At 53.3% G+C, this 11,960-nt stretch overlaps 1 protein-coding gene across 2 annotated transcripts; it reads right to left on the bottom strand.

Moving 5' to 3' along the window:
* Nucleotides 1-1,172: 1,172 nt before the first annotated feature.
* Nucleotides 1,173-10,716, bottom strand: SCN1B (sodium voltage-gated channel beta subunit 1). 2 transcript variants are annotated; one of them, XM_028530342.2, is made up of 6 exons: nucleotides 10,321-10,716; nucleotides 8,547-8,713; nucleotides 7,586-7,826; nucleotides 2,469-2,610; nucleotides 1,876-1,952; nucleotides 1,173-1,793 (listed from the first exon to the last, which is right to left on the bottom strand). In XM_028530342.2, the coding sequence occupies exons 1-5, from the start codon at nucleotides 10,358-10,360 to the stop codon at nucleotides 1,886-1,888; spliced, it is 657 nt and encodes a 218-aa protein (XP_028386143.1). In that variant the 5' UTR covers nucleotides 10,361-10,716; the 3' UTR covers nucleotides 1,173-1,793; nucleotides 1,876-1,885. The 2 variants fall into 2 exon arrangements, with proteins under 2 accessions (XP_028386143.1, XP_028386142.1); XM_028530341.2 differs by having other exon boundaries at nucleotides 1,881-1,952; nucleotides 10,321-10,714.
* Nucleotides 10,717-11,960: the final 1,244 nt, after the last annotated feature.

Raw genomic sequence — 11,960 nt, forward strand, 5'->3', positions numbered from 1 at the left:
CTAAATGCTAAAGCCCAAGCCACGTGGGCAAAAGTGTCCAGAGGCAGACACACACTGCCCCACTAGTGGTCAAGAGTGATCCAAGTCACATCCCAGGGCCAAATAAACACCAGACACCTAGGGACACCACCAGATACCTGGCTTCAGACAGCTACATAAACACAGACCACAGCTGCTCATCCCAAGTAGGCTGTCCCTGCATAATCAGAGCCACCTGTTCACCTGACTCAGCGCCACAGCCTCCCACAGGGGTCCCTCTGGTGTAGACTTGGTGCTGCTCAGCACCTAGTCTCTCCCTCTCTCTCCATTCAGGGTCCTCTCTCCCACTCCCACCACCGCAGAGACACCCACACTGCTGAGGAATGAGTGAAGAAATACAATGGAGTCTCTATAATCAGGCGGCTAAATTTCTAAAATCAATAGGTTGAGGTATGAGGAAACTATTCTTGCTTTAACTAGATTGGAAACTTGAACTTTTGAGCTGTGCAGCAATGCCTGGAGGCACAGACAAACCCTGCAGATAACCTGCTGAAGAACTTAGGAAAGCATGTCCAGGTATCCAAGACCCCTGACATCTGGAAGATCACCATTTCAGACCAATTTAGAAGTTAAGAACTCAGAACTAATTTTTTCCCCTCAACATTGTACTTTTTACTATAAGAACTGTCAATTTTCCTCTTTTCTTGAGAACACTCTGGATGTTACATGGCAGTGTTTCTTGTTTTCAAACTCTAAGACCCTTGAATAAAACTTTGCCACTTTTAATTTTAGCAAAGCCTCCTGATTCATTTATGCTTGGCGGTTTGGTCGAGACTGCTAGCCTGGAATGCAAAAACCCACGCCACTGCTGCCTTGCCCCTCCTCTCCAAAGCAGCACCCTCCCGATTGCCTCCCTGGCTCCCTCCCAGCCTCCCTCCCACTCGTGGTCCCTGCTGAGCTAATGACACCCCCAACCCCACATTAATCAAGCACTAAGTGGATGCACCTGCTGGGCCTTCCCACAGCTGCTGAGCCTGAGATGCTGCACCCACCTGCTCCTTCCCATCCTTATCCCTGAATGTGTGCAGAGGCCTCTCTACCTGCCTGGGAGGGCAGGTCCCTGGGAAAACTGAGGCTCTTGGATTTGGGGATAGGGTGTAGAGGATAACTGGGCTCATGAGAGAGACTATGAATCAAGTCCAAGAATCTTTATTTCATGAACAAAACTACCTGTGTAAAGAGACGAGGCTGACTGGGCCCCTTTCTAAGTGGCCGCAATCCAAGGCTGGTGAGAGAGGGTAGAGTTGGGCAGGGTAAGAGTGCATCACAGGAGAGGGACCCCAGGTCCAGCCAGAGGAAGCAGGAGGGGAAATGTCGGTGAGGGTTTAAGTGGGTCCCAAACCCCCTGCCCTGAGCGGTTCTGGCTGGTCACAACCCTGCTGGGCAGGGAGAAGCTGGGCCCTTGGTGCGTGTCTGAGCGGCCAACGTGTGCAAATCAGCAAGGAGGAGGGGTGCGGAGCTGCTGCCCCCACCTCACCGCCCCCCCCCCCCCCAAACAGGCAGCAGAAGCGAGGGTGGGAGCAGCGGCAGTATTGCTTTACCCATCATGCATGGTGAGAGTGGGCGAGTGGGCAGGAGGAAGAAGGCTGGATTAGGGGTTTGAGCCAAGCCCCCTGCCCCCTCCCACCCTGGAGGCTCCGCTGGCAGGACTCTGAGGCTGTGGAGGCCCAGGAATGGCCAACCCCCATTGGGGGTAGGCTGTGCCCAGATGTTCCCAATTAGGGCTGGCTCTTCCTTGAGGCGAAGCCCAGGGCCTAAAGACGAGGGAGAGACAGAATCAGGGACCTAGTGGACTGACGCCACCCCAGGCCTACCAGCCCCCGCCCACCTACCCACCTTACCGGTGCTATTCGGCCACCTGGACACCCGTACAGTTCTCTTTACTTTCTGAGGTGATGGCCAGGTATTCCGAGCTGTGGGGGCAAAAGCCAGGTAGACAGTGACCCCCTCCTCAGTCCGGCCCACTACCAGGAGACTGAAGAGGGTTGTGGTCCCTGCCCCAAGTGCACTGGGCTCTAGAGTTAGAAAAATGAGGGGACCATGGGCTGGACTCCTGGTGACCCACAAGAAGTCCAGGCTGGGGTCCTGGAGCCCTGAGTCTGAGGTAGGAGGGGACTAGGGGCTCAGACTCCTGGGTTCTGGTGAAGAAAGAGACTGGGACCTGAATGCCTGTATCTTTGGGGGACTGGATGTTGGGCCTGAACCTTGGGTGCTAAGAGAAGTGGGGGGCTGAGAGTCTGAGGTAGGAGAGGTCTTGGACCTGACCACAAGCTTATCCCATCCCTGACAACAAATGCCCCCCTCCGAGGATGACTTGCGGATGGTGTACTGGGTTGCTCCCCTGTCCCCTCCCCACTCAGTTCATGCTCCCTTGTGGGAGGTCCTAGGTGTCCTGGCTTGCCTCCTCCCTCCTCACCAGCCCCACTTACGCATTTTCTTGAGCAGCAGCCTCCGTGGCAGCAGCAATCTTCTTGTAACAATAAACCATCTCTGCCACAAGCCATATGGTCAACACGACGATGAGCACATACATCATGATCTCAGACACGATGGACGCCATGTCTCTGTTGGCTGCAGGGGCCAGACAGGAGTCAGTGGCAGCTGAGGCCAGGCTCAGGAGGCAAGACAGCCTGTGTTCCTTGAACTCGTTTTGCCAGCTTGGGCAAGTGGCTCGACCTCCCTGGGCCTGGTCTACAAATGGGAATGGGCTGCTTCCCGAGAGTCATCATTGTTACTAGTCACTAGCTGTGGATGCACTTCAGGGTCACCTCACCCTGGCTCCCTGTGTAACTCAAAGGTTTACCTGTGTCAGTCAGGTGGCTATAGGTGCCCAAGAGCTATAGCTCTGCAACCAGAAGGCTCAGGTTCAAGTCCTGGCTCTGCCACTTGCCAGCTGTATGACCTTGAGCAAGTGACTCAACCTCTCTGGGTCTCAGTTTCACAATCTCTTTCATGAGAGTGTTGTGAGAATTTAAAAAGCTTTAAAGGTCCTTAGAATAGTGCTGGACATACAGACATCATTCAATAAATGTTTGCTATCATTGCCCTGGCTGGTGCGGCTCAGTGGATTGAGTGTTGGCCTGCGATCCAACTCAGTCAGGGCATGTGCCTGGGTTGCAGGCCAGGTTCCCAGCTGCGGGTATACGAGAGGCAACCGATCCATGTTTCTCTTGCACATCATCAATGTTTTTCTCCCTCTTTCTCCCTCCCTTCCCCTCTCTCTAAAAATACAATCCTCTAAAAAATATTTGCTATTATTATTACTGTAACTACTGGGGCAGTACAACAAAGTGGTTAAGAGCAGGGGATTTGGGGTCAGACAGCCAGGCTTCAAATTCTGCCTCTGCTCCTTAATAGCCACATGACCTCAGACAAGCAACTCTCCCTCTATGGGCCTTGATCCCCTCTCTGTAAAACAGGGGTGATCACACTCATGCCCTCTCACAGGGTTACTGGGGAGAGGAAACACCAGTTAACATTCCACATGTGCTTGGATACACTGACAGACAGCAGTGCCTAAGTGTTGGCTACTGGCGGCTGTTTTCCAGAAACCCTCCATCTTTCCACAGCACTGGTTCTTGCCACCATCAGCTTCCCTTCACTGAGCATAAATTTAAACTGTAATGAGAGAACACTTAGCCAGGGATCCAGAGTCAAAGGCTGAAATCCAGCATCCTGGGCTGGATTTCACAGGTGTCCCATCTGGCTGGCCAGGATCTCATCGTCCCTGCTGTGCCCATGTGGTCTTCCTCCCTGTCAGTGCATCCTTTCCGCGCCTCACCTGTGCAGATGGTGCTGATGCTTCCTGGGCCAGAGCAAGGGAGGGTGCAGGGCTGGATGCTTCTCCCCTACTGCCCCATGGGAGGAGCTGGGGACAGGGTTCCACACTTCATTCCTTCACTCAAAAAGATCTCATGAATAAGCCCTGGCTGGCATAGCTCAGTGGATTGAGCACGGGCTGCGAACCAAAGTGTGGCAGGTTCGATTCCCAGTCAGGGTACATGCCTGAGTTGCAGGCCATGACCCCCAGCAACCGCATATTGATGTTTCTCTCTCTCTCTTTCTCCCTCCCTTCCCTCTCTAAAAATAAATAAATAAAATCTAAAAGAAAAATCTCATGAATGCATCTTATGCAGTGAATATGGGCTCTCAGCCAGGCCCTGTATTTCATTCTTTATCTGAGCATCTCCATAAATGACTCTTCAAAACAACCCCAAAGATAGAGATAGTCCTGGCTTCCCACGTCAGCTGACCTTAAGAAGCACACTGAGATGATGTATGTTGGATATAGCTCACATCACTAGAATTCTCAACCCTCCTTCTGGAACTCAATGCCCAAATGGATAAGTCATCTGGTATTTCCCACTCTGCCAACCTGATTAGGACAGTGATAGGCATAGGTCTGTAGCCCATTTTTCAGACAAGGATATTAAGGCCCAGAGAGGGGAAGGGGCTGAGTAAGGATGCACAGCCAGGATTGAACTCAGAGCTAGAATTCAACCCCAACTGTAACTGACTGCCAGGTCTGAGCTCCTATTTGCTCTGCACAGCTTCCACAGCCAAAGAAAGATTTGTAATAGCTGCTGTACAGCAAGTGCAGTCTCCACGAACCCACACACATCTCAGGAGGGAGGCCCATCAGTCCCCTGTATTACAGATGAGAGACTGAGGCACAGGGGTCACCGAGGGGCCCAGAGGCATCTTCTCTGGGGAGATCTTTGATCTCTTCAAAAACCCCAAACCTTCTGAGTGCTGCCCCTTCATGCCCACACAGGCCAGACTTCTCACCAGCCTCAGACACTGCTTCACCTCAAGACATGCGTCACTCACACTTGGGACATCTGATGAAAGAGTGAAGATGGCAGACAGAGTCACTGTGGTCAAGCTGCTAAGTACTAAACTCAGGTAGGCTAAGGCAGAAGAAATGATTCTACTCTTGCTTTCACTAGCCTGGGAACTTAAACTTTTGAACTCTCCAGTTATGACTGGAGACAGACTGACTACATGTGTCTTAGAGGCAAGGCAAGGCTCTGATTACCCCTTAAGGACTTAGAAAGGAATGTTCAGGTGTCCAGACCTACTGATATCCATTATCCAGACCCTTGGGCCCTTGGAAGATTATAATCTCAGATTAATCCAGAGGTTTAGAATGCAGGGCTGATTTTTTTTTTAATGCACTCTTTATTGTAAGAGCTCTTAGCTTTTCTTTCTTCTTCAGAATATTCTGGGTTCTGTAGAGTTGTTTCTGGTTTGAAAATCCTAAGACTTTTAAATATATCTTGATCATTTACTTCTAGCCAAAGCCTCCTGATTCGCTCTCACTTGGCCGACACATCCAGAACAGAGGTAGCCCTCGTGTCCTCCTCTGCCAGTCCCACTGGTGCTGGGGGGCCACAGGTGCTCCCCACCATCTCTGCACCTCCGCCAGGCCAGGGAAGCTCTCTCCACCAATACCCACTGCCCCTCCTTCAGAAGTGATTCAGTTCATCCCTCGGCAGTTATTAATCACCAGGAGGCAATACAGGCTGATAGGCAATATTGCAACTGCAGTAAGAGAGTGAACTATAATAAAAAAGAATATGGCATGGCCGGCAATGCTAGTAATACAATAATATCATGGGTCATGAAAGAAATACTATTGTGTGATGAATAACACTAAAAATACTACAGTGTGGTGGGTGATGAATATATTGCAGCATAACAGGTAAAATTTTTAAATATTGAATAGGGTTGATATTTTAAAATACTATATATATACTATAAAATACTATATAGCATGGTAGGTCATGATATAAATATGATAGTATGGTTATGTTAAAAATGTTAAAAACACTCTAGTATGATGAATTACGACAAAAATATTGTTGTATGATCGGTAATGTTAAAGCAGCATAGTGCAGGGTACAATATACTATAGTGGGCAATGTTAAGAGGCAATACTATAATATGGTAGGTAACGCTGCAACCCCAGGCTCTGGAAAAACAACATAAAAAGCTCTACATTATGGTAAATGTTGTTAAGAACATAGGCTCTGGGAGGTAGTACAATATCGTAGATAATGTTAAAAAAAGGGAGACCGTACTGAGTCACAAGCATGCCTGAGCCCCATCACAGGATCCACCATGAAGACGAGGGTGGTAGCCTGAGCCAGGCCACAGCCACAAGATGGAAAGAACCTGGGGGCCTGATGGACTCATGGAGCCTCCCCACCCTCCTGACCCCTCACCCTAGCACTGATTTGAGCGGCAGAATTGACACAGACTTTAAGCTGCAGAGTTTGGAGGCATCTTTGTCACAGCCACTCCACACTCCTGCAACTCATGTGGGTGGGGTTCCATCTTCTATATGCGTGGGTGCCTGCCCACCCAGCATCTGTGTCCTACACCAAAGAGACTCTCAGACACATATCCTGCATTGAATTTTGCTAGATCACTTTCATAATAAACATAAAAATGTTAATTATCAAAATAAACCCTCAAGCTCTGTCTATCAGCAGAAGACAGTGAGTCATACAAAGAACAGAAATGGCGGTCACACAGGCTTGGTTGGCTTCTAGTTCAGATCCCAGCTCTATGACCTTGGCCATGTAATCTTAACCTCCCTGAGCCTGGGCTTCCCTGTCTGTAAGAGCCCCAGCCCAGAGGGACTCTACAGCAGGCACTGAGGCCTGTCTCGGAGAAAGGAAGAACAATGCACACTGTCCATGATGCTGTGTATGTGCTGCGGGCCGTGAAGGGTGTCTCTGCCACAGCTTTGTGGTGGTCCAATGTCTGGGATATCACCCTGACTCTCTGAGTCGATATGGGTCATAGGGCCCCAGGAAATTCCAATTTACATCCATTGGAAGATGGTTCAGAGAAGGGATCCAAGGCAGCTGAAGCCAAAATAATGAAACGGTTCAAAAATACCTTAGATCCCACTGCTCACTGTGGCCCTAGACCTGCAGCACTGGCCTCTCTCAGCAGCTGTTCAGAAATGAACCCTGGGCCCACCCAGATGTGCTGAGTCAGGATCTGCATGTTAGTGAGACTCCTGGAGAGTTGTGTGCAAGGTAGAATTGGAGAAACACTCCTATAGGTGACACACCTATGTCTCTTCCCCCACTGTCACACTCTTGACAAACAGAGCTGCCACCACTGCCCCCATGTACCAAGGCCTTGCCAGCAGGCGTGCCAGCAGCTGACACCAGCATATCACTCAATCCTCACAACCTCCCTGGAACAGAGAAATGGCTCAGACAACACCCTGAAAGGTAGATACCATTACCATCTTGTTTCCTACAAGACAACCTTTGGCTCAGAGAAAGAATGGCAGAGGTTTCACACTCTTTCATCACTTCCATGGGAGACTCCGGCTGGGACATCTCTGTGAGTGGAAGGGGAATGGAGGCCCGAGCTGGAGCTGGGGAAAGAGGCGCCACTCCCCCTGGTGCCGCGGCGGTTGGCTGGCCCAGGAGCTGAGCCAGCTCTTCCTGACCTGCCATCTGTCCCTCCGTCTGGCTGCCAATGGGCAGCAGGAACCGGGGACAGGCGGAGTCTGACTCACCTTTGTCCACCACATCCACATGGATCTTTTTGACGATGGTGGTTTTGTACTCATAGTTTTCGAAGAAGAGCAGGCGGTAGACGTGGCACTCATAGTCACCCGAGTGGTTGTAGGTGACATTCGTGATGAAGATGGACAGGTCCTGCAGGTCCCTGGTGCCCCGGCTGCCATTCCACACCACACGGCCCTCAAAGCGCTCATCCTCCTCCAGCTGCAGCACCTCGTTCTCGTAGCGCAGGATCTGGGGGCAGCAGTGGGGGGTCACTGATGAGCCCATGTCCCCCACCTAGATCTCTAGTCTGTCCCTTGCCCTGACACACAGAGAGGCAGATGGACACACATGGGGGCTCAGGACACAGAGGGGCTAGGGTCATGCCTGGGCCGGCCCCAAACCCTGATTATGCCCCTAGTCCTGAGACACACACACTTACACACATTTCTCACCTGCCCCCCAGGCCCTGTTCAGCCTTCCTGGCCCTGATTCTCTACAATTCTGCCTGGGCCACCAGACATACACCTCACGCACAGACAGAGGCAGCGTGATCCAGCTGCTACAGACCCCAATTTTCCAGTTGCCCTAAAAGTGTGTGGTACCTCCTCAGATATAATTCAACATATACACAGTGTAACCGAGGTCCAAATAGTTCTGCTTCTCCTCTATGACGACCACCGAAAACATTTTTGCTGGTACAAAATACTGCCAATGACATTGTGCCAACCACGGGCCAGGTCGGTCAACCCAATCAATCCTCACGCAGACCTATGAGCTAGAGACCATGACCACCCTCTCTTTACAGAGGAGAAAACTGAGGCTCGGACAGGTTCAGTGACTTGCCCAAGGTCACCTGCTGGTTAGTGGTGGAGATGGAACTTGAATCCAGGTCATCCATAACAGCACATTACTGAAAGCAAACAACCACACCCCAATCCTGCCCTCACGCAGACACCGACACGCACACACCTTCACAAACTCCTCAGTGCCCTTCTGGCGGAAGGTCCACTCCGTGAAGGTCTCGGCGGTGGTCTCGCTGCGGCGCTTGCAGGAGATGCACAGGATTTTGAAAGTCTCTCCATACACGGCCTCTGTCTCAGAGTCCACCTCCACACAGCCCGCCCAGGCTGAGGACACTGCAGAGACACCAGGGGCACCCATCACCCTCAGCCAAGCCAGACCTGCTGGTCATTGGCCCTGTGGCCCCTCGGAAACCATCTGTTCCCCTCAATAACAAATGGACAGAACTGGGCACCGAGACTGGCCTTATCACTCACTGAGTGCCCTTGGCAAGCCACCCATCTGCTCTGAGCCTCAATTTTCCTCTGTGGATAGTGAGGAAAGCAATTATTTCTGCTTCTGGAAGCTGCTGAGCAGATTCCATGAGTTCGGTAAGGTCCCAGCAGTGGGCTGGCACATAGAAGGCCCCCAATCAGTAGGACTGTCACTGTGCTCAGTAACTCCAGGTCTGTGCTGCCCAACTATCCCTTCCTTCTTCAGAAGGCCACTTGGCTGGGATACTGCAGCATCTAAGTGGTGGGTATAGAATTCCAACTGTGTTAGAAGGTAAAGGTGGCAGTCCTTTCTACCATTATTGCTCTGCAAAACCAGCCAGCCCCAGAGAAGGCTGGGAGAAGGCAAGTCCTCCGAGAGGGAGGCGGGTGCTGGAACCAGGGCAGACCCACACCCCATCCCTACTTCCCAGTGCCACAAGTTCCTGTCATCCACCCTTCCCCAACTTCTCCTCACTCTGCCCTCGGGCTCCCACCTCCTGTTAGCTTCTTTAAACTCACCAAGCTGTTTTCTGCCTCAGAGTCTTTGCACCTCCACTGGATTCTAGTGCCTTTGGGTCCCTCCTCCACATTCTTACTTGCCACCTCCTTCCTGACCCCCAAAGCTCACTAGTTAATTCTGTGTCTTTCCAGCTCCAGCTCTGGGTCTTTTTCTCTGTCCCCGAGTCTCTTCCTCTACTAATCTAAGGGGCTTCCTGTCCTCCTCCTCTGCTGTCTCTTTCAATCTCTCCAAGTAACTCTGTCTCTGACTCCCCCTCTTCATCTCTCCTGGGGTCTCTCTGAAGGTCCCACCACTCTGTGTTCTTTTCAGTCTCAGACATGCTCTCGGCTGTCTCTTTCTCTCTCCACCTTTCCCTGTCCACCAGTGTCTTCATCTCTTTCTGCCTCTCTTAATTTTCTCTCTCCACAGTTCGGATGAACTTTCTTAATCTCTCTGGCAAACTGCATCTCTTCCATCACTTTCTGCCCCTTTACTTCCATCTCCCCAGTCCCCCAGCGGAGCAGTGCTCCAGGTCCTTCTGTGTCTCTTCTGTGTCTCTCGCTCCTTCCCTCTCCTGCCACCATCTCTCTCCGTCTCTCCATCTCTGTCTTCTCAATCTCCGGCAGCCGCCACCCCTCCCACTACCCCCCCCCCCCCCCCCCCCGCGCTGTGGCTGTGGGTGTCACATTGCAGCCTGCGGGGCTCCGGGAGCAGCTGACTCCGCGTTTCCTCGCCCCGGCTGGACGCCCGAAGCCACGAAGCTATGCCAGCAGGACTCCCGTCGGCTCTGGACCACCCACACCTTCAACCCTCCCCCAAGCTCCGCACCCGGCGCGCACAACTTCTGAAGGGACTCAGGTCGGGGGATGAGCGGGAGCGGCCCTCGCCCCACTCTCCGGGGTCCCGAGCGCTAACCCAATACCCCGTTGCGCCTCGCTGCGCCCCTCGACTCGAGGCTCCGCGCACTCACCCAGCGCCGTGCCGACCACGAAGGCCAGCAGTGTCCCCATGACTGCGTTGCGCGCGCTGCACCCCTCTCCCAGGCCGCCGGTATTAATAGCCAGGCGAGAGGCGGCGGGACCCGGCGGCGGTTCTAATGTCCCCGGGAGCGCGCGGGCGCAGCAGCTGCGGCTCTGGGACTAGTGAGGGGGGAGGAGGGGGGGCGCGGCCCCCCCGCTCCGGTTACCGCCAGGGGCCCAGCCCCGGGGACCGGCGTCCGGGCATCCCCACCGCGCAGGCGGCGGCCGCTGCTCGGGCTGCTGCGCTGGCGCACACAGCCGGGCTCATCCACCAGATGCCCCGACCCAGACCCCCTTCGGCTGGGGCGCTCAGGCTCGGTCGCTCAGGCTCGCCCAGTGCTCTCCTGCGCACTGCAGCGGCAGAGGTGGCGGCGGCCCGAGAGGGAGGAGGGAGAGGGAGGGGGCGGGATGAATCACCGCCGGGGGGGGGGGGGGAGGGCGCGGCCGCCCTGCCTTTGCCGCAGCGGCCCGGGAGGCGCCGCTGCACCGGCTTCTCGGAGTGGTGCAGGGACCACGGCTTCCCGGCACGGGCGCATTGCCTGGGTGTCCGGCCCCTCCAGATGCTAGGGACCTCCAGGATTAGAGTCTGGGAAAGGTCACCCCCAGAATCACAAGGGGGCAGAGAGGGTGTTTTGGGACAGGGCTTCAGACTTCACGTTATAGAGGTCATCCTCATGGGAACTAGGGGGTCTTGAAGAGACGTACAAGTAACCTCTCTCCGATATCCCTGGCATCAGGCCTGAAGGTGTGGGGAACCCAAGTGGGCAGGGGTGGGGGGTTTGGAGGTCAGGCTAGGACTACCTATGATACTCCAGACCCCTCCGAAGCAGGACCCAAACGAGAGGCTGCCCTGGGGGCTTGGGTGGTATCTTTCAGGAGGATGCCCCTTCTTTGTCTTTGACATCATCTTCTATTTCTTTCTGCCCTCCTCTCCCGAGCTGCTTGCCCAGGTCCCTGCCTTCCCAACAGAGCAAGCTCATCTCCGCCTCTGGGCCCTTGCCCTTGCTCCTCCCTTTGCCTGCGCCACTATCCTCCCAAGTAACCGGAAGGTTCACGCCAGGTGCTCCTGCAGCTTCGAGCTTCAATGTCACTTTTGTCCGGTTTCTAGTCCATTCCAGGGAAACTGCTTCCCCAGTCCCTTACTTGACCTCCTTTACTCCCCCCCGAAAGCAGTTGTCACCAGACATTGTACTCTTCCTTTGGGTAGTTTCCCTGTTCTCTGCCTGTCCCTCTAACCCAGGAACATAAACTACCCCAGGGTGAGAACTTGATCCTGTGCACCAGTGTCTCCAGCACCTTGAACTGTGCCTGGCACATTGCAGGTGCTTGATAAGTGTTTGTCAAGTGAATGAACGAATGAATGAATGAATAAGTGTCAATGCTAGAGATTTTGTGATGTGCTGAATGCATTTCAGCAAGTTCTAATATTATCCCCATTTCACAGAGAGGAAACTGAGGCTGAGTCACTCCATCCACTAGGGTCATGGTCCTGGCTTCAGGTGGGTCTGGAATCCTGCCCAGTGATGGCAGGTGGCCTGTCTTATGAGTAGGTTCTGCCTAGTGGAGAGGATGAGGGTGGGGGCTTTGGGCT

The sequence above is a fragment of the Phyllostomus discolor genome, chromosome 12 (genome assembly GCF_004126475.2).
Source record: "Phyllostomus discolor isolate MPI-MPIP mPhyDis1 chromosome 12, mPhyDis1.pri.v3, whole genome shotgun sequence".
NCBI classification, from domain to species: Eukaryota; Metazoa; Chordata; class Mammalia; order Chiroptera; family Phyllostomidae; genus Phyllostomus; species Phyllostomus discolor.